Here is a 23029-nt window from a genome sequence, read left to right as displayed (position 1 = left end):
AGAGGGGTGATGTCACTGGGAGCTGGGCTGAGCCTGACAGCAGAGCAGCTAGCCAGCTCCCAGACAGACAGCGGTGCTGTAGTGGAGACACCAACTGAAACTGGACTGACAGACCTGGCTTCAAGCACTATTTCAATTATTTAAAAAACTTTATCTGTACTTCATTGAGCTTGCCTGCTGCAATGAAACCAATAGAATATTCTCAAAAGTACAAACCCCACCTACCTGGCACTCTAGGCAGACTAAAGCAAACCATCAAAATATTTGAAGATTGCAAATACTATTTGAACCCAGGTCCGGACTTGTCAACCTGTTGCAACTCTGACACTGTTTGCATAAACTAAATCTTCACTGTCTAGGCACAAACTGGCCATTTGGGATTAGCCAAAAATATTCTGTGTACTTGTAAATTGTTTTGCCATGACAGAGTAGGAGAGGAATGTTAGCTAAACAGACCACTACCCAGGCTAAAATATTGGTACAACATAAAATTAATTTGTCTGTATTTCATTAGAGTGAAGAGGGGTCATTTTCAGTGGTGGTTATTCTTGGCTTGAAACATTCCCCAGTAGGTGGTGCATATGCGCTAGCTTTCGAAGAGACATTTGTTGACAAACTGAAACCGGTATTTTAGCAGTCTATCAGAATGTTTCATTCAACTCGCGCTCAGGCAATGCACTTAAATGAACCCGTAAAGCAAAGGCTCAAGACAAAAACCATAGATAGACCAAGACCCTGGCACACTGAAGATGACCAGAGAAAACAGTGTCTTGTTGCTGCCATTCAGTGTTGGTCGGAGAGAGAACACGCATAGCAATCTCACATGGCCTGATTGTGCGCGATAGGCCAGATAGGAGAACGTGTCGAGCATGACCAGCTCAAGATTGAACAGATAAGCAGATGGCTGTGGAACGTAAAGAAGTAGGTAGCAAGCACACTATGTCCAGAGAGGGGGAAGGTGGAGAGAAAGTGGGTGAGAGTGATAGACGGAGTGTGAGTGAGGCAGTGAAAGAGGGTGTGTGTGAGAGAGTGGGAGGAGGAGGAGGGGGGGGGGGGGGGCAGAGAGATAATCAGTTACAACCTGAACAGTCCAGGGAGCCTAGGAGACCAACACAAAAACTGAAATGAGAGTTTGGCACTTGGATGTGATGGCATTTGACTATCAGCGAACAAGGTCAAGTTCTGGGAAGAAAAAAACAAACTTAAGTGTCCGCATAGACGCCGTTTGGCTCTGAACCGTTTTTTTTCTCAGATGCAACTTATGTTGTGTTCAGTTTATGAATATGCTATGTAAATCAGTAAATGCCACATTCAAGAGAGCTGTTGAGTGTTATGACTTTTAGTCTACTTAGTGTTGGGTTTGAGTGTAAAGTTTAAATTCTAAAATACCATGGCACAACACCCATATGATGATTCAGTCAGCAGTACAGGGAAATGAAGATGTGAGCATAGGCCAGATAATAGCCTGGTGACAAGGCCTGTCAGAGAATGGCTTTCTATGATAGCTGCAATGCTTTTCCCTAAAATGATTTAATATTAATGGAGAGAATAAACGCTGCATACACAGCTGACCACCTCAATATCACCAAGGGTGTATTCACTTGGAATCAAACAGGGAACTAACTTGAACTTGTCTCAAAAAAATAAAATTGTTTCCTGTTGCAAAACATTTTCTATGGTGTGCACTAATGACTACACCCCAGTCACTTTGCAGAAAATTGTAGACATTGATGCAAAAGTGAAAGGACGAGTAAATAAGACACTGACTTGTCTTTTATTCAATTAGAAATGGAGAAATTACAGAATTACAACAAACAGACAGCAGGACATGCTTTTCAACATGTAGAAAATGTGGTTTATTTACGGTACATACAGTGGGTAGAACATTCTTAGAAAAAAAATGCTGCAGTTTTTTTAAGGCATTCAGACTTCAAGAAGTTAACACTGCACAAAATAATTGCACTGAGAAAAGGTAGACCAAAGTGTGACAAATTACAATTTCATGAGTTCGTAACTAATCTGGAATCTTATTTTCTTCAGAGCTAAACACATTTGTTTAACCATTATGCAAAAATGTGTCCTTAATCCCTCAGAATCTGATACTATACAGAATATCCCAAGGATGCAAAGCACATGGTCTTTCCTTTTACTTTGAGTTAAGTTATTCCCATTACTTTCTCTCCCATATAGCTATTAAGTCATTAAATAACAACCACAGCTCCAAAGCAAATATTCAAAATGCCATTTTTTCCCCTCAGTACTCAGAAGTAGAATTCCTATAGTCCCCCCCTAGAGTGTTAACTTACAATTGATGTACAACCAAATTAACTAAACCATTGGCTCGTCCTTTACCTCCCCTGTCGCATCCATCTTTTTCTAGACATGTCCATGTCTACTAAGTGGGCGAGAGTGGACTAAATTTAATTCAAAATACCGAGACGACACGTACACAAATGCTCTCAGCCTCTTTCACCTTGTCCTACTTTTAACTTCAGCTGCAGTAAGAGTAAAAAATAAATACAAACAAGTATTATTTTGTGTAATAAAGACTGATCAGAGTTTGCGTTTTAACTACGTTTCAGTGCAGAAGTGTCTGAAGCAGGATGGAAAAAAACCCAACCAGGCTTCTGTTCGACCATCCGACTGTAGTCACAGGCACCATCGCCCCCACAAAATATTCAGAGGTATAAATCGTGTTATACACAAATGAAGAGACCGTATGTACATCCCAAATGGAACCTGATTCCATATACAGTGCACTACCTTTGGCCAGAGCCCACAATGGGCCCTGGTCAACAGTAATGCACTATACAGGGAATATATGTGCAATTTGAGATCTGATACCTTCATCCTCTTCTACAAGAGGAAATAATCTCCTGTGAAGAGCAACTTGGACAGGAGGAGTCAACTGGTGCAATAATATGCAATGCTGCCGCACAACTGCACTTCTACACCAGCCTATATGGAATATGGTCTGGTATACAATGACAGCTCAACAGTATGTTGACTTAGAAGTAAGTAGGGCTGTTTCAACACAGCAGCTTATAGTAAAATAAGACTGAAGTAGGGTGGCTAAATCAAAAGCAAATAATGTTAAATTATAAAACTTAAATTTCATCTTAAACGTAAATGTAAACTTTTGACAAAAGGTGGACTTCCAAGGATTTTAAAGAATTTTTACTCCACGCTTAGTGAATGAATGTCAACAAAGCGTGAAGATTTGGATCCATATGTCAGAATCATTCAGCCCGAATTGAAATCGACACATTATCAAAACAAATTTCACCTACTTAGCCTAAAATGTGAAGAAACCTCAAACTTTTTTCACAATTTCAAAAGTGCCAGAGGGTTAATTAATAATAGCTCATGAATAAATTAGAGGTTAATGTCCTACCATCTTCATTGTTGGTGCAGATGGCACAGGCAGGTAGTTTGGTTGGTGTAATAGTGTCACGCATTACAGCGTCCATCTCCGCCACACACACACACTTCAGTTTTTTCCACCAATAGTGACTTACTCTTTAAATATCTGTGCTAACATACCTAGCTTAGCCAGGCCATTAGATCACTTTGCTTAGTCACCTCACGCATCATTCATTAAAAAAACAAAACAACACTTAACTGAAAGGTCTAGGACCGATTTTAAAGCCAATATTAGTCTGAGGAACTCAAGTATAGGTTTGTAACTCATAACACAGAAGCAGACATCAATGGACCATGGTTTGATCACTACTAACTGCAGCACTACTAACTCCATCATCAATACTGCAATTTACTACAGCTACATTCTTTCTTTCATTGGTTTAGCCTGTTTTATCGTATCTGGCATCGGTCGCATCAAGTCCGTAACGGTTTGAGACAACATAACTCAGCCAGTCTTGTGGCTGCCGTCACCTGTTCGCTGGGCGCGGGCCGAAACGAGTTCGTGGGACACCCTCTTGCAGTCCTTGGCCAGGCCCAGAAAGCACATGAGGTCTATGAAGGCAGTGGTGATGTTCATCTTAATGCCAAACTCACTGGTGGCATAGTCAAATGGGAAGGTGTGGTGGTAGTTGTGGAAGCCCTCGCCTAGCAGGAAGGATACAAGGGGACAGGAAAGTCAGGTTAAAACCATAAACCAATAGCCATTCACAGGTGACAGCAAAGACTAGATTTGTGAGAGAAAAAAAGAAAAAGAGCTGGAACCCCCCTTTACTCCATGCACCTGGTAATACTATAGGTGTGCATCTATGCAAGTTACTTTTTTTAATAGGATTCAAAACAATCTGATCACCATAATTGATATGTAAACTAAAGCATGGAGTCTGAAAAGTACTACAATATGGATGGCTAACTTGAGTCCTGGAGGGCTGCTGGGCGCAACATTTTGTTCCAGTCAAGCATTCAAATACATGATTCAAAGTTAATTATGGTCTCCAACTTGAACCAGAGCACTCAAACTGCACAAACTACAGCAGCCCTAAGTCAAGTGTTGCATGTCCGAGACTTATTTATAGATTGAAAATATAAAAACCACCATTTCGTAGATTTTTTACTGAGTTACAGTTCATAAGGAAATCAGTCAATTGAACAAAATAATTCATTAGACCCTGACCTATGGATTTACACATGACTGGGAATACAGATAGGCAACTGTTGGTCACAGATAGCTTAAATTATTATTATTTTTTTTAAATAAATTGGTTTTTAATTTTTTAAATAAATTGGGCCTCAGGATCTCATGGTATTGCTGGATTGAAATTGCCATTGATAAAATACAATTGTGTTAGTTTATTCGTAGCTTATGCCTGCCCATACCCCCACCATGGGGCACTCTGTTCACAACGTTGACATCAGCAAACTGCTCACCCACATGACACCATACACGTGGTCTGCAGTTGTGAGGCCTGTTGGGCATACATATTGCCAAGTACTCAAATGTTGAGGTGGCTTATGGTAGAGATAATAAATTAAATTCTCTGGCAACAGCTCTGGTGGACCTTCCTACAGTCAGAATGCCTATTGCATGCCCTTGACAACTTGAGACAGTTTGTGTGATAAAACTTCACATTTTAGAATGGCCTTTTATTGTCTCCAGCACTAGGTGCACCTGTGTAACAATCAAGCTGTTTAATCAGCTTCTTGACATGCCACACCTGTCTGGTGGATGGATTATCTTGGTAAAGGAGAAGCGCTCACTAACAGGGGTGTAAACTAATTTGTGCACAAAATTGATAGAAATAAACTGTGTGCATCAAACATTTCAACTCATGAAACCAACACTTTACATGTTGCGAGATCCACATACTGTAGGCTGAGACAACATCACGCCATGGTAAAAAATAAGTATGAAAGAAGCACAACTGTATGCACTCACTACCATAAGTCACTCTAGATAAGAGTCTGCTAAATGACTCAAATGTAAAAAATTACAAGTCCCACCCGTTTTAAGCTATTCAACTAAAACATGATTTTCACAGCTGACAAACAGACGAGAGTTTACAGTAGAACATGCAATCAGTCGGACTGAAGCTCTGATTTCACACAAACAGCAGGATCTCTTGTACAAAGTAAACACAGGCCACTGGATTAGCGAGTTCCGCCTCACTACACCATGCCAGGCTGCATCAGCTGCTTTGGGAAGGCTACTAAGTGTGGTGGTGGGTCACGAAATGGCATATTGGCTTTGTCCAAAATGGCTAACAGCCTTTTCCTATAGAGTGCAAAGCTCTGGCCAATAGTAGTGCTCCAGACAAATCCCCCCCCCCCCCCCCCCTTAAATATATATTTTTAAAGTCCGATCCTTACCAATGGCACTGAAGGCCACGAAACGGTTCTCACTGGGGTTGATGTTATGGTCATAGGGTCGGTTGCCCCACATGTGAGCTGCAGAGTTGACCAGCCAGGTAGCGTTCAGCACCAGGGTGTACCGCATGAGGACCGGGATGAAGTAGCACACCCACAGGGACTCACCCCACAGGTACCAGGGCACCCACATGGGCACCAGGAAACACAGCAGAACCACAGAGAGCTTGTAGTACCTAGAGGGGACAGAGAGGGAAGAGATGATTTGGTGTGTGTCAAATACAAAGAAAATCTATAGAGCTCCATCATTTATTTTTGGGGTGGGTGGGTAAGATTAGTATTGGAATTTATATGAGTCAAACAAAAGTAGCTTTGTAAGTAGAACTGGAAGCATTGTTATGTTGAATCTAAAATGAAATTTAAGTTAAAGCTGGGGAAGTGACCACCCCAAGCACCTATATTCATAAACAGAGTTACTAAGCCATGGAAGGTCACACCTAGTTCAGTACCAAAAAAAGAACAATGTTTTGAAGAATTCTATTCAGTTGATTTAGTCTTCCACCAAAATGTTTTAAAAAAATGACCAATTTCTGTGGTGCTACTAGTTTGGGACTACGTCCACGAGTACCCACTGCCTGCTGATAAATGGCAAGCCAGTCACTGTACTGTGTGGGTATGGCCCAATCGGGGCCCTGGCAGAGAAGGCAGCTCTTATCAATAGATCAGTCAGCCAGCGTCATCATGGACACCACAACCTATAGATGTAGGATCTTAAATTTGATCTAGTATTGTCACAGCAAAATAATCCTGAAGCAACCCGGATTTGAACAGTTAGTCCATGCTGCTGCTTGATTGGTAATGCTATTAGCTGGCTAAAAGTAAGCAACATGAAAAGTGCAATACTGTTAATATAACAGTGTGATAGTGTGGGCTTTCAGTGAATTTATGTAAATTAAAATGACAGGGTGTGCCATTACCAACAGCAACCCTGGAGCAATTGGGGCCTTGCTGAAGCCACAGATTGAGCTGACAAGGTGAACAGGGATTCAAACCTGCCACCCTCAGATTTATTTTACTATGTCTACGTTGTAAATGCTTTGGCGCCAAACTGCTGGCAGTTGCAAAAGTCAATAATTGGAAGAATTAATAAAAATTCCATTGTTGATTAGATGCTTTTTTCCAAATGATACATGTGTGGAGCATGCATGAGGTGAAATGTGGATATTTTGGGATGTGAACACTCAGTGTGTTTGATCTGACAAAGATCCGTTTGAGATGGAAACGTTGTCAATAAAGCAGTGAATTGGGAGTGTCAACTGTGTGGGCCTTCTTGTTCTTTATTAGCCCAGCACCTGTTTAAGGATGTGAGTATGACCAAACTTTTCTATAGACGGTACTTTCTTTTCATACGGCACTCCAATCTGCAAGACTCCATTACGCACCGCCATTTGGGTGTCGACCAGAGATGGCAAATCCAATTGAAGAGGATGTTAACTGCCATAAGACATTTGAATACACAATTGAAGACTATACCCGTATTATGACAAGACTGTTTGACAATCACGTTGAAAACAACAGAATCACTACAAGAGACTGAAACACCTATGACAGAGACATCTGCATCTCCACGCTGTCACTTTGAGCGACAGCTTGCGCAAGAAATTGATCCCACAAGGCCTTGGTCTCTGCTGATTGTGGGTGCCTTCTGGATTCTATGGGAATTTCTGTGACCAGTGGTGCAAAATTACAAACAAATACTCATTTGATCTGATGGCTCTTATTAGCTGAGCAACTGGGTGGAATACGTGAGAAGACACAAGTGGTGCGATTACAACTGCACACGTCAATAACTGACCCAGAAAAACTCAAATATGGAGCATACTAGTGATTGTCAAACAAACCGACCATCTGGAGAAGCGTTTCAGACAGCGGGGTTACCCAGAGGAATGGCTGCATGACGCAAGGGAATGTTATTTTTAATGACCCAAGATGACAGCCTCACGCCCAAACCTCTCCGCCATCCTGACCAACGCTTCCTTCAGTACCCCTAACTTGGTAAACATTGACCACATTATATAAAAAAATAAAATCTGGTACATCTTGAGCACTGATCCACAACTGGAAAAGACATTAAAAAGAACCCCCGCGGGTCTTCTACAGACACACCCCCAACATCAGCCAAATGTTGGCGAGGTCTGATCTTCCACCAGTGCCAAGCAGTACCTTTCTAGACAACGTGCCGGAAGGTAACTTATAGATATGGCGGATGCACCCAGTGTAACTTCACGAACAAATGCACAATGTCCAATCACCCTATTACGGGCAAGGCCATTAAGATTAAGGGCATCATTAAATGTTCCACAAAATGTGATATACCTGATCAAATGTATTTGTGGTCCATGCTATTGCGGAAAAATAAAACAAGGTCTGAAAACAAGGAAAGCAGAACACAGGAGTAATATCAGGACCCTTGACCAGAGAAACCCTGTTGCTGCACATTTCATGGAGGCTTGTCACAACATGAGTTCTAAAATACATTGGCATCGAACATGTTAAGACTCCTAGGTGGGGCGGAGATACTGATCATCTATTATTAAGAGAATTGTATTGGATTCAATGTCTCAAGAGTTTGATATCAGACCATTTCTTACCTGAATGTTATGTTACTTTGATTTGTCTTGCCTTCCAGGTTACCCACTTGGTCATTTTGTAAATATATATTATGTTCTGGAACCATCTCATTGTTATTTAATTATTAGTGATATGCAAATGTTTTTTTTGCACCCACCATGCGTCATGTGAGGTGATTTGGGATGTGAACTCAGTGTGTCTAATCTGACGAAGAGCCGTTTCGGACGGAAACGTTGTCAATAAAGCGGTGAATTGGGAGCTTCAGTGTGCGGGACTTGTTCTAGACATGTGTGGAGCACTCAGAGTTGGGTTTACTTTAGATAGTCACGCATAGAAAATCAATTAAAATTACAACTCAATATTGTCAAGTCACTTGTGCTAGTCTCGTGGAACATATGTACAATGATGTGGAACACACCAGATTTGGTTGCTTGATTATTGCAGTGATAAGATCAATGTGTTATGTCCAGTGGCATAGCTGATGGTATAGAGGAAATGCAAAACTCAATGTCATCTGATCACCAGGCACATGCAGTCCAAAACGTGATGTGCCATTAGTTCTATAACCGTTGGTTTATATGGTGGATTGGATTTTATACAGAGCTCTTTCAAGTGTACAATGACTTAAAATTGCCCCTGTGGCACATTGCATGCTACTGCCAATGGAGGTTTGTTCAACTTCTCCAGAATGCAAATAGGCGGCTAAGATGGCGCTGTCTTTTATCCGGTGGCATAACTGATGGTAGATGTGAAACGCAAAACACAATGACACATCATTGTTATTTGCATCGACCCCATCTTGCATGGACTATCCACACAAGAATATACTCAGTGGCCAGTTGATTTGGAACACCATCCAATTCACGAAAATGGTTCGCTCCTTCAGACAGTGAGTCACGTGGCCGTGGCTTGCTATGTAAAGCAGGCAAACAGGCATCCAACTACTGTTCAATTGAATGTTACACAAATGGGCTAAACGAGTGACCTAAGCCAGGGTTTCACAGTCTGTCAGGGGGATGGCAGAGTCAGGATTTGGTGTGAGCAGCATGAGTCCATGGCCCCATCTTGCCTGCGGTCAATGGTACAGGCTGGTGGTGGTGTGGGGAATGTTTTCCTGGCACACATAGGGTCCCTTGATACCAATTGAGCAACTTAACGTGACACCTTGTAGAATCCATGCCCTGAAGAATTCAGGCTATTTTGGCAGTGGGGGGAGGGTCAAACCCAGTACTAGATGGGTGTACCTAATAAACTGTCCACTGAGTGTATAGACACATAACCCACATATATTCACACGTATACTGCTGCTACCCATTCTTTAATATTACTCATTATTAAACCTGATGCCTAGTCACTTTACCCTGCCTTTACGTACATATCTACCTCCTACCTCTGCACATTGATCTGGCACGACCTGGATATAGCGCCATTCTTGAGCATTTTATTCCTCGTTTTACAATGAGTAAAGTCGACACCCGTTGTATTCAGCGCATGAGAACATTTTTTATTGATTCAGTGAAATGTATAAAATGCCCAGTTGAGCATTATTTTGGCTACCATGGCTAGAAGAGATCTGACTTTGAAAGAGGGGTCTCAAAGGAGCATAGGGGTTAAGGGTGTGGTTGTGTCAGTCACCAGATCAACCCAATTTAATACTTATGGGAGATTTTGGAGTGGTGCCTGAGACAGCGTTACCCACCACACCAAATTATTGAATTTCTTGTGGAAAACAAATGGTTGCATCCCTCCAATAGGATTCCAGACACCTGTAGAATCTATGCCAAGGCGCATTGCACCTCGTGGTGGCCCAACGCCCTGTTGAGACACTTCATGTTGGCGTTTCCTTTATTCAGAGTGCATGATTTAGAGTGCGGGCACTGCCAGGGCCAACCTTTAAAAATACTACCATTAAAGGAAAGATAAGTCCCCCCACCAATGACTGCTACTATATGTAGGTAAGAAAGTCTTTACCATATACCAACAGATAACATCGTATTGTGTGGCTCAATTGGTAGAGCATGGGGCTTGCAACATCAAGATCATGGTTTTGGCTTACGCTGGGGCCACCCATCCAAAAATGTATACATGCTCTATAAGCCACTTTCGATAAAAGCGTCTGCTAAAATGGCATATAGGAGAAGACATCAGATATGAAGGACTAGACAGGGCAGAGACCCTTCTCTTCTTACTTTCTCTGGAACATGACGACTTTATCTGCCTTCAGGTCCGTCAGCTCCAGCTTCTTTCCCTTCTCGATCACGTCAGGGTGCTTGCGGACGAGCAGCCAGCCAATGTGAGCAAAGAAGAAGCCCCGCAGTGCATTGTGGGGGTCCGCGTCCGTCTCGGAGTACTTGTGGTGAACCCGGTGGTCCCTCGCCCACTCGTAAATGTCATTCTGGAGGAAACAATAGAAATGTGGTTGTTTAGGAGGCACTATATCCAACACTAACAGTAGTACAGCTGGGTGAAATGGGGAGAAAAAAATATATATACACACACTACTTTGAAGGTTGTAGCCATCAATTCTCACCCATATTAGCAAAAATAGTTCATTTCAAAACTTCACATTTCTCTAGTATAGGCGACGTACCGTAATCAATGATAACAGAAAAATGCCTGCGATAAGTGAGAGGTATGGTTGGTGACAAATCTGTTTATTGTCCCAGCTCTATAGTACTCTATACAGTAGTACACGGGACCCATGGTGAGGGAATCTGGGGCCGTATGTATCAAGTGTTTGAAAAGACGTGCTGATTTAAGATCAGTTTCGCTTTTTAGATCACAATAAAATGAGTCTACATGGACAGTGAGAACCTGATCCTAGATTGGCATTCTTACTCAGATGCTTGATACAGCGCATTTAGAATGTATTCAGACCCCTTTAATTTCCCCCTTTGTTACATTGCAGCCTCATTCTAAAATGTCTTAATTACCACCCCCCCCTCCCCAATCTACACACAATACCCCATAATGACAAAGCAAAAACAGGTTTAGAATTTTTGGCAAATTTATAAAAGAACAAAAACACTTTGCTATGAGACTCAGGTGGATCCTGTTTCCATTGACGATCTTAAGACATCCCCATCCAACCTGACAAAATCTGCAGAGAAGAATGGGAGAAGCTCCACAAATACAGGTGTGCCAAGCTTGTAGTGTCATACCCAAGAAGACTGGAGGCTGTAGTCACTGCCAAAAGGTACTTAAAGTACAGAGTAAAGGGTCTGAAAACATTTATGTTTTTAATACACTTGCAAAAATGTCTAAACCTGTTTTTGCTTTGTCATTATGGGTTGTGTGTAGTTTGAGAAATAAGCCTGTAACAAAATGGAGAAAGTCAAGGGATCTGAATACTTTCCAAATGCACTGTATGATACCCACGGTATGTATCCTATGCTGGTTACAAATACAATTTCCTCTCTTGAGGTCAATAAAGATGATTCAATTCAGAGATTGTTTGTTTACCTGGAAGGCCATGGAGTTGGCAAGGGCCAGGAAGACTCGCAGAGGGGTGGAGGCCTTGTAGGACTTGTGACTCCAGAGGCGGTGGGCCCCCGCAGTTATACCCAGGGCACTGAGCAAGAAGCACACAACAGCTACAGGAGGGAGAGCAAGAGGGATAGGTTGAGAAAGATAAATAGACACCCATGTTTGGCATACACTCACGTGCACAGAATCATGTCAAGCACAGATTTGACTCCCAGTAGATACAGGGGACATCATATCCCATCCCTGACTTTTTGCTGTCGTGAGTTATTTCTGTTGGGAGCTGGCAGTGGGAGTAGGTATGCATGTCTACTCTACTCTCAGGGTTGTTGTAAAATTACTGAATGCGTTTCTATGTGTAGCCAGACAAGGCTGCTTAGGATGTGAGAACTCTGGGCCGACGAACAGCCCAGGCAGCAAAGATATTCTGTTTTGGTGCCATGCAGCCTCTCACAATGGAATGTCTATTGGAATGGCAATTGTTCTTTGTCTCACCCAGTGAAATAATATGCAGTTCAGCATTGCACACAGACGGGACAGGACCGGGGGTATGCAACAGGGGAAACAAAGTTTGGGTCGTTCTGTATAATCCAAGTCATGCGTCATCTGTCCAACTACCTATTCCGGCTATTCTTCTGCAATAAAAACTGCACATATTGTCTAGGTCTAAACAAGCAGACAGATTGGTGTAGCTATTTTCTGATTAAGAAACATTGTGAACCGAGGTGCCTCAAGTCTAGCCCAAAGGCCGGCAGATGGTGATATTGAGTCTCATTTTACCATCCAAAAGATGCAGGAAAGCCAACATACAGGAACACCCCGAACTGTGGGCGGCAGTTGCACTTTTGTTGCCAGCTGTATACAATGCACTTGGACGGTAAGACCAAAGCGACCCAATATCGCCATCTGCCGGCCTTTGGGCTACCTCAGACCAAGCATTCCAAAACGTCTAGTTCGCTCTCTGCACCACAGTAGCCTGCCTATAAGCGCTTCAGTTGATAGGTGCATGCATGGTGTGATGATCAGGTGATAATGGTGTAGCTCAGGTTTCCCAAACTTGGTCCTGCCCCCGTGCACGTTTTGGTTTTTGCCCTAGCACTACGCAGCTGATTCAAATAACCAACTCATCAAGTTTAGATTATTTGAATCAGATGCGTCGAGTTAGAGCAAAAACCAAAACGTGCACCTGGGGGGGCAGGACCAAAGTTGTGAAACCCTGGTGTTATAACTGTTAGGCTACATATTCCGTTACATATGACGAGAGAACTCATTAGGTCCTATAGTATGAATGTGTTTATTATTTCCATGGAAAAAAATATTACGTGGGTGTTCATCAAAATTCAACACTATTCTCAGAGGGCAAGCAACATGTCGGTGTAACGCCACCAAGCGCATCACCCAGATTCACCACATTCTGTTTTCTAATGTCGACCAGGTAAAATATCTTGCGTAGTCAAACAACTTTAACAATGGCGTAAAACCCCGATAAAAATCAAAAATAAAAGGCAAATCAAATGGCACATTAGGTAAATGGGGATACTTACTCCAGGCCAGAGTTAAGGCCGAGGTGGAGGGCACGAGCATCAGTCCGTAAAGCGCTCCAGCATGTAATAAAACCATTAATATGACGTTTCTCCACACCAATCTCATCCGCGGTTTAGGGCCCTCTTTTGCTTTATAGCTATCATCAAAAACATCATCTCTCGTAGACGTTTCTGCCACCACAGCATCTCTGTTTTGTTGCTTGTTGGGGTTTCTTGTCTCCGTCGCTGTCATTTTTGCTGTGGGAGTCTGTAGTTAACACGCCGTGTTGAGATGAGATCTGTGCTAGAAAGAGGACAGAAACTATTCAATTAACATGACAAACACGGGAATCCTCGTTCATCCCACCAAGGAATCGAGCAACTTTAACATCAAGTTAAAGTGCGTGCTCGATTTCCGGGTGCAATGCTAGGATAGCATAGGCTACTATCAAAGATGCACAAATTGCTATCAACTGGCATCGAATACATCATTTAAAGCGTAGAATGAAAATAATCGTTACAATGTATAAAAAAAGGCGCACAAAGCTGAGATAGCTTCTTCGGGCGAACGTTATGCAGCTCTACTCGTGACGATAATGATTCCGCTTACCCAGCTAAGCCTGCTGCTGAGTTCTTGTTCAGACGTCGTTTTAAAGACTCCAATTGGTCGATGAGCATTTGACGCCACCTCTACCCTGACAGTTTCATTGGTTGCCTGATTATCTGATGTTTAACGTTTTACAACCCCTGACTGAAATACTGAAAGTCATCCAGAAAAAGTTTTAAAAAAAAATGTTTTTACAGTCACACATTATTTCACACTCCTTATGTATAAAATTACGCAACTTGTGTCAACATGGTTGGATAGCTGCTGTTTAATAGGCGTAGTCATCTTTCCAGAGTCAGTGACCAGCAGTAACCTTTAGGCCCATAATTGGGTCATACTCATTACAATAAGGGACATTGCATTCTGTTGCTCATGGAGAGGATGTGGGGTGATGGGAGTTGATTGATACAATCCAACATTATGATTTATCCTGTTTGCTTCCAACACATCACTTGGACATATGAGTATAGCTACATACAAGATCCAAGATGGCGTAGCAGTCAGACGTCTTTGTCCTGTCGTGTCCCTTGTATATGTTGTTTTACATCTTTTTCGTCGCATATCCCTTAAAATATTTTGATAAACTTCAACTTCTAAATACTCTCCTGCAACCCGCCTCACCCAATGTGGCGTGGATCTGCTTTTTTTTCCTAAAGTATTTATATTTACTTCGGATCTGGAATCCCTCAACTGAAGATAGCCAACTAACTACCAGCTATCAGTCAGCAAACCATTGCCAGCGGTCATCAGCTAACCTTCAGTTCGGAAAACTCTCATCAGTTTGAACAACGTGACTCTAACCAGAGCATAACGGACCTGTTATTTTTATCCCCGGATTCCTACCGCAAACTGAACATTTTCATCTAGATTGTCCCAACTAACTAACCACAATCCCTGATAACTACTCCTGGCTAGCGTTTCCATCCCAGAGCAAGCACCAATTAGCTTGAAGCTAGCCCGGCCAGGGCTCCTGTGCTACCACCAAAGTATACTCCTGGGCTACCACCGAAGTATACTCCTGGGCTACAATATCCGGACCCCTTCTACAGCTGGTACGGGGCATGGAATCCCGCAGATCCCCTACGACTGGAATACCGACATAATCTGCCCGAGGACTCCAACAGGCCCCTCAGGCGCGACACCCGCTGAAGGCCGATTATGCTAACCAGCTTGAATCTATGCTATCGTGCCCAGAAACCTGCTCCTTTTACTCTCTGTTCTGAACGTGCTAGATGGCCAGTTCGTATAGTCTTTAGCCGTACCCTTATCCTACTTCTCCTCTGTTCCTCTGGTGATGTGGAGGTTAATCCAGGTCCTGCAGTGCCTAGCTCCACTCCCACCCCACAGGTGCTCTCATTTGTTGACTTCTGTAAACGTAAAAGCCTTGGCTTCATGCATGTTAACATTAGAAGCCTACTCCCTACGTTTGTTTTACTCACTGCTTTAGCACACTCTGCCAACCCAGATGTGTTAGCCGTGTCTGAATCCTGGCTTAAGAAAACCAGCAAAAACCTTGACATTTCCATTCCTAACTATAACGTTTTCCGCCAAGATAGAACTGCCAAAGGTGTTGCAATCTACTGCAAAGATAGATAGTAATACAGAACTCTGCAGGCTAAGTCTGTATCCAAGCAATTTGAGCTTCTACTTCTAAAAATTCACCTTTCCAGAAACAAGTCTCACTGATGCCGCTTGCTATAGACCTCCCTCTGCCCCCAGCTGTGCCCTCAATACCATATGTGAATTGATTGCCCCCCATCTATCTTCTGAGCTCGTGCTACTAGGTGACCTAAACTGGGACATGCTTAACACCCCGGCCATCCTACAAACTAAGCTTGATGACCTCAATCTCACACAAATGATCAATGAACCTACCAGGTACAACCCCAAATCAGTAAACACGGGCACCCTCATAGATGTCATCCTAACTAACTCGCCCTCCAAATACACCTCTGCTGTTTTCAACCAAGATCTCAGCGATCACTGCCTTATTGCCTGCATCCGTAATGGCTCTGCGACCAAACGACCACCACTCATCACTGTCAAACGCTCCCTGAAACACTTCTACAAGCAGGCCTTTCTAATCGACCTCATCGATTGACCTCATCCCGTCAGTAGATGATGCCTGGCTATTCTTTAAAAGTGCCTTCCTCACCATCTTAAATAAGCATGCCCCTCTCAAAAAATTCAGAACTAGGAATAGATATAGTCCTTGGTTCACTCCAGACCTGTCTGCCCTTGACCAGCACAAAAACATCCTGTGGCGTTCTGCATTAGCATCGAATAGCCCCCGTGATATGCAACTTTTCAGGGAAGTTAGGAACAAATATACACAGGCAGTTAGAAAAGCTAAGGCAAGCTTTTTCAAACAGAAATTTGCATCCTGTAGTACTAACTCAAAAAAGTTGTGGGACACTGTAAAGCCCATGGAGAATAAAAGCACCTGCTGCAAAATCTGGACCCCTACAAATCAGCTGGGCTAGACAATCTGGACCCTCTCTTTCTAAAATGATCTGCCGAAATTGTTGCAACCCCTATTACTAGCCTGTTCAATCTCTCTTTCGTATCGTCTGAGATTCCCAAAGATTGGAATGCAGCCGCGGTCATCCCCCTCTTCAAAGGGGGTGACACTCTAGACCCAAACTGCTACAGACCTATATCTATCCTACCCTGTCTTTCTAAGGTCTTCGAAAGCCAAGTTAACAAACAGATTACTGACCATTTCGAATCCCACCATACCTTCTCCGCTATGCAATCTGGTTTCAGAGCTGGTCATGGGTGCACCTCAGCCACGCTCAAGGTTCTAAATGACATCATAACCGCCATCGATAAGAGACATTACTGTGCAGCCATATTCATCGACCAGGCCAAGGCTTTCTCCTCTGTCAATCACAACATTCTTATTGGCAGACTCGACAGCCTTGGTTTCTCAAATGATTACCTCGCCTGGTTTACCAACTACTTCTCTGATAGAGTTCAGTGTGTCAAATCGAAGGGACTGTTTTCCAGACCTCTGACAGTCTCTATGGGTGTGCCACAGGGTTAAATTCTCGGGCCGACTCTCTTTTTACATCAATGATGTTGCTCTTGCTGCTGGTGAATCTCTGATCCACCTCTACGCAGATGACACCATTCTGTATACTTCTGGCCCCTCCTTGGACACTGTGTTATTAACTAACCTGCAGACAAGCTTCAATGCCATACAACTCTCCTTCCGTGGCCTCCAACTGCTCTTAAACGCAAGTAAAACTAAATGCATGCTATTCAATCGATCACTGCCCGCACCTGCTCGCCCGTCCAGCATCACTACTCTGGACGGCTCTGACTTAGAATACGTGGACAACTACAAATACCTGGGTGTCTGGTTAGACTGTAAACTCTCCTTCTAGACTCACATTAAGCATCTCCAATCCAAAATTAAATCTAGAATCGGCTTCCTATATCGCAACAAAGCATCCTTCACTCATGCTGCCAAACATACCCTCGTAAAACTGACCATCCTACCGATCCTCGACTTTGGTGATGTCATCTATAAAATAGCCTCCAACACTCTACTCAACAAACTGGATGCAGTCTATCACAGTGCCATCTGTTTTGTCACCAAAGCCCCATACACTACCCACCATTGTGACCTGTACGCTCTCGTTGGTTGGTCCTCGCTTCATACTCGTCGCCAAATCCACTGGCTACAGGTTATCTACAAGTCTAGGTAAAGCCCCGCCTTATCTCAGCTCACTGGTCACCATAGCATCACCTACTCGTAGATATACCTGCGCATGCTACGAGTAGCATGCGCAGGTATATCTCACTGGTCACCCCCAAAACCAATTCCTCCTTTGGTCGTCTTTTCTTCCAGTTCTCTGCTGCCCATGACTGGAACGAATTGCAAAAATCTCTGAAGCTGGAGACTCACATCTCCCTCACTAGCTTTAAGCACCAGCTGTCAGAGCAGCTTACAGATCACTGCACCTGTACATAGACCATCTGTAAACATCTACAGTGCCTTGCGAAAGTATTCGGCCCCCTTGAACTTTGCGACCTTTAGCCACATTTCAGGCTTCAAACATAAAGACATAAAACTGTATTTTTTTGTGAAGAATCAACAACAAGTGGGACACAAGCATGAAGTGGAACAACATTTATTGGATATTTCAAAGTTTTTTAACAAATCAAAAACTGAAAAATTGGGCGTGCAAAATCATTCCGTTAATGTTTTATCCAATAAAAACTCTCCAGTTCTTCACAATTACAAGCATACCCATAACATGATGCAGCCACCACTATGTATATTGCACAAATCTGGCCTTTATGGAAGAGTGGCAAGAAGAAAGCCATTTCTTAAAGATATCCATAAAAAGTGTTGTTTAAAGTTTGCCACAAGCCACCTGGGAGACACACCAAACATGTGGAAGAAGGTGCTCTGGTCAGATGAAACCAAAATTGAACTTTTTGGCAACAATGCAAAACTGTAAAAGCAACACAGCTGAACACACCATCCCCACTGTCAAACATGGTGGTGGCAGCATCATGGTTTGGGCCTGCTTTTCTTCAGCAGGGACAGGGAAGATGGTTAAAATTGATGGGAAGATGGATGCCAAATACAGGACCATTCTGGAAGAAAACCTGATGGAGTCTGCAAAAGACCTGAGACTGGGACGAAGATTTGTCTTCCAACAAGACAATGATCCAAAACATAAAGCAAAATCTACAATGGAATGGTTAAAAAATAAACATATCTTGAAAATATGGAGTGAGTCTCAGTAATGTGTTGTATTGGATACGCCCCAAACAGAACACTTTGTATTCAGGACAAAAGTTGTATTCGGGCCAATTTCTTTTTGCAGTTTTGCTTTACTGCCTTGTTGCAAACAGGATGCATATTTTGGAATATTTTTATTCTGTACAGGCTTAATTCTTTTCACTCTGTCAATTAGGTTAGTATTGTGGAAAAACTACAATGTTGTTGATCCATCCTGTTCTCCTATCACAGCCATTTAACTCTGTAACTGTTTTAAATCCCTGAGTGGTTTCCCTCCTCTCCGGCAACTGAGTCAGGAAGGACACCTGGTGGTAGCCCCACCATCCAAAGGGTAATTAAAACCTTCACCATGCTCAATCTTCACCATGCTTTTTTCCCATCTTCCAATAGGTGCCCTTCTTTGCAAGGCATTGGAAAACCTCCCTGGTCTTTGTGGTTAAATCTGTGTTTGAAGTTCACTGCTTGACTGAGGGACCTTACAGATATGTGGGGTTCCGAGATGAGGTAGTCATTAAAAAATAATGTTAAACACTAATATTTCACACAGAGTGAGTCTATGCAACTCATTATGTGACTTAAGCAAATGTTTACCCCTGAACGTATTCAGGCTTGCCAAAGGAGTTGAATACATTTCAGCTTTTCATTTTGTATTAATTTGTAAAAATTTCTAAAAACATAATTCCACTTTGACATTATGGGTGATTGTGTGTAGGCCGGTGACAAAGAAATCGCTATTTAATCCATTATAAATTCAGGCTGTAACACAACAAAATGGGGTGTGAAAGCTTTCTGAAGGCACTGTAACTATTGAAAGCACTACCAAGATTTGAATTTAGTTGAACTAAGACCAAGCTACTGCAAAATTCAATTAAATGACTAGTTGAACTAAATGTAGTTCACTACTCCACAACACTGAGAATAATGATTATATAAATGAGTATAATAACTATGAATATAATCTCATGCACATAAGAAAAATTGACATTGGTTCGAATCCTCGAACCGAATAGGTGAAACATCTGTCTATGTGCCATTGAGCATGGCACTTAACCCTAATTGCTCCTGTAAGTCACATCTGTAAAATTCTGATTTTTTGTTGTTGTTGTTGCTGTCACACTACCCAACCTGACACATAACACAGACGGGAGCAGCATAATTAAGTGCTGCAGGAGCAATTAGGTGTAAAGTGCCTTGCTCTAAGGCACAACGGCGGTAAGTAGAATATGGGATGTTGAAGTTGGTAACCCAACAGCTGCCGTCTCATTCCCTGGAGATTTCCTCCCAGTCAACATGGGGATTGAAACCGGCAACAGTGAAGTTACCACCGCCCACCAGGTTGGTTGTCTCATGGCATGAGTCAACCAACCTTATACATTTTAATTGGTGCAGATACAGTTTTCATATCACTGCTGAAAAGTACATTCATAAAAAGTATATGGTTCTGTATTACACAGAGCACAACCATCATAAATTGATGTTCCCTGCTGGTTGAACTTTAACCTAATATTTTCAGTTTGCCAAAAATGTATCCTTGCAAGGATCAAACACACAATTATAATCCCGCATCATATTTTACCTGTTGGAACAAGTATTCAAGACTGCCACGAGCCAAACAATCTTACAGGTCACAACTCTTTGTAGGTAGAAAGAAACATGCATTCTCTAATTTCATAAAGTAAACATACCTTTTTACTGGTCAGTTTGGACTGTCAGAAAAAGGCCTTCAATATAACTTTATAGGATATTCAAGTCTTTCTATTATCACCAATGACCTGCCAATGGTATTAAACAAACTATGTGTCCATGTATGCTGATGAGTCAACCATATATGCATCAGCAACCACAGCTAATGAAGTTACTGAAACCCTTAACAAAGAGTTGCAGTCTGTTTTGGAATGGGTGGCCAGTAATAAACTGGTCCTGAACATCTCTAAAACTAAGAGCATTGTATTTGGTACAAATCATTCCCTAGCCTAAGTTTTAGACCTCAGCTGAATCTGGTAATTAATGGTGTGGCTGTTGAACAACTACATTTCTTGAAGTTACATTAGATTGTAAACTGTTATGGTCAAAACATATACAGTGGCAAGAAAAAGTATGTGAACCCTTTGGAAATACATGGACTTCTGCATAAATTGGTCATAAAATTCGATCTGATCTTCACCTAGGTCACAGTAGACAAACAGTCTGCATAAACTAGTAACACAAACAATTATACGTTGTCATGTCTTTATTGAACACACCGTGTGAACATTCCCAGTGCAGGGTGGGAAAAGTATGTGAACCCTTGGATTTAATAACTGGTTGACCCTCCTTTGGCAGCAATAACCTCAAACGTTTTCTGAAGTTGCGGATCAGACCTGCACAATGGTCAGGAGGAATTTTGGACCATTCATCTTTACAAAACTGTTTCAGTTCAGCAATATTCTAGGGATGTCTGGTGTGAACTGGGCTACTCCAAAAGGCTTTTTTTCTTCTGTTGATTTACTTCTGTGTTTTGGGTCGTTGTCCTGTTGCGTCACCCAACTTCTATTGAGCGTCAATTGGCAGACAGATATTTTGCAGGAGAATGTTAGGCTATCTTGATAAACTTGGGAATTCATTTTTCCATCAATGATAGCAAGCTGTCCAGGCCCTAAGGCAGCAAAGCAGCCCCAAACCACGAGGCTCCCTCCAACATAGTTTACAGTTGGGATGAGGTTTTGATGGTGTGCTGTGCCTGTTTTTCTCCACACAGTGTTGTATGTTCCCTCCAAACAACTCAACTATAATTTCATCTGTCCACAGAATATTTTGCCAGTAGCGCTGTGGAACATCCAGGTGCACTTTTGCAAACTTCAGACGTGCAGCAATGGGGTTTTTTGGACAGCAGTGGCTTCTTCCGTGGTGTCCTCCCATGAACACAATTCTTGTTTAGTGTTTTACGTATCGTAGACTTGTCAACAGAGATGTGAGCATGTTCCATTGATTTCTGTAAGTCTTTAGCTGACACTCTAGGATTCTTCTTAACCTCATTGAGCATTCTACGCTGTGCTCTTGCAGTCATCTTTGCAGGACGGCCACTCCTAGGGAGAGTAGCAACAGTGCTGAACTTTCTCCATTTATAGACAATTTGTCTACCATGGACTGATGAACATCAAGGCTTTTAGAGATACTTTCGTAACCCTTTCCAGCTTTATGCAAGTCAACAATTCTTAATCTTAGGTGTTATGAGATCTCTTTTGTTTGAGGCGTGGTTCACATCAGGCAATGCTTCTTATGAATAGCAAACTCAAATGTTGTGAGTGTTTTTTATAGGGCAAGGCAGCTCTAACCAACATCTCTAATCTTGTCTCATTGATTTGACTCCAGGTTAGCCGACTCCTGACTCCAATTAGCTTCTGGAGAAGTCATTAGCCTAGGGGTTCACATTATTTTCCAACCTACACTGTGAATATGTAAATGATGTATTCAATATAGACAAGAAAAATACAATAATTTGTGTGTTATTAGTGTAAGCACACTATGCTTGTCTATTGTTGTGACTTAGATGAAGATCAGATACAATTTGATGACCAATGTATGCAGAAATTTAGATAATTCCAAATGTTTCACATACTTTTTCTTGCCACTGTAGATTCAATGGTTGTAAAGACAGGGAGAGGTCTGGCCGTGATGAAGAGATGTTCTGCTTTTTTGACACCACACTCTACAAAGCAAGTTCTGCAGTCTCTAGTTTTGTCTTATCTTAATTATTGTCATCGTGTGGTTGAGTGCTGCAAGGAAAGACCTAGTTAAGATGCATTTGGCTCAGAACAGAGCGGCACGTCTTGCTCTTTATTGTAATCAGAGGTCTAATATAAATACTATGCATGCCAGTCTCTCTTGGCTAAGAGTTGAGGAGAGACAGACTGCATCACTTCTTTTTATAAGAAACATTCATGTGTTGAAAATCGCAAACTGTTTGCATAGTCAACTTACACACAGCTCTGATGCACGCGCTTATCCCACCAGACATGCCACCAGGGGTCTTTTCACACTCCCCAAATCCAGAACAAATTCAAGAAAGCGTACAGTATTATACAGCGCCATCATTGCATGTTACTCCGCTCCATCTCATACTGCTCAAATGAACAGCAAACCTGGTTTCAAAAAACAGATAAAGCAACACCTCACGGCACAACGCCTCTCCCCTATTTGACCTAGATAGTTTGTGTGTATGTATTGATATGTAGGCTACGTGTGCCTTTTGTTCTTGTCTAT

The 23029-nt window shown here is 42.3% G+C and overlaps 1 protein-coding gene across 6 annotated transcripts; it reads right to left on the bottom strand.

Annotated features, from left to right (window-relative positions):
* Window positions 1-1832: 1832 nt before the first annotated feature.
* Window positions 1833-14079, bottom strand: LOC139381461 (acyl-CoA desaturase-like). 6 transcript variants are annotated; one of them, XM_071125011.1, is made up of 6 exons: window positions 14032-14079; window positions 13443-13725; window positions 11878-12008; window positions 10605-10810; window positions 5788-6020; window positions 1833-4068 (listed from the first exon to the last, which is right to left on the bottom strand). In XM_071125011.1, the coding sequence occupies exons 2-6, from the start codon at window positions 13672-13674 to the stop codon at window positions 3869-3871; spliced, it is 1002 nt and encodes a 333-aa protein (XP_070981112.1). In that variant the 5' UTR covers window positions 13675-13725; window positions 14032-14079; the 3' UTR covers window positions 1833-3868. The 6 variants fall into 6 exon arrangements, with proteins under 6 accessions (XP_070981112.1, XP_070981116.1, XP_070981113.1 ...); XM_071125015.1 differs by having other exon boundaries at window positions 13443-13720; XM_071125012.1 differs by having other exon boundaries at window positions 13964-14046.
* Between the last annotated feature and the right edge of the window lie 8950 nt (window positions 14080-23029).

Source organism: Oncorhynchus clarkii, chromosome 23 (genome assembly GCF_045791955.1).
Source record: "Oncorhynchus clarkii lewisi isolate Uvic-CL-2024 chromosome 23, UVic_Ocla_1.0, whole genome shotgun sequence".
NCBI classification, from domain to species: domain Eukaryota; kingdom Metazoa; phylum Chordata; class Actinopteri; order Salmoniformes; family Salmonidae; genus Oncorhynchus; species Oncorhynchus clarkii.
Note: the sequence above shows the minus strand (reverse complement) of the source record. Positions and strands in the feature narration are given on the sequence as shown.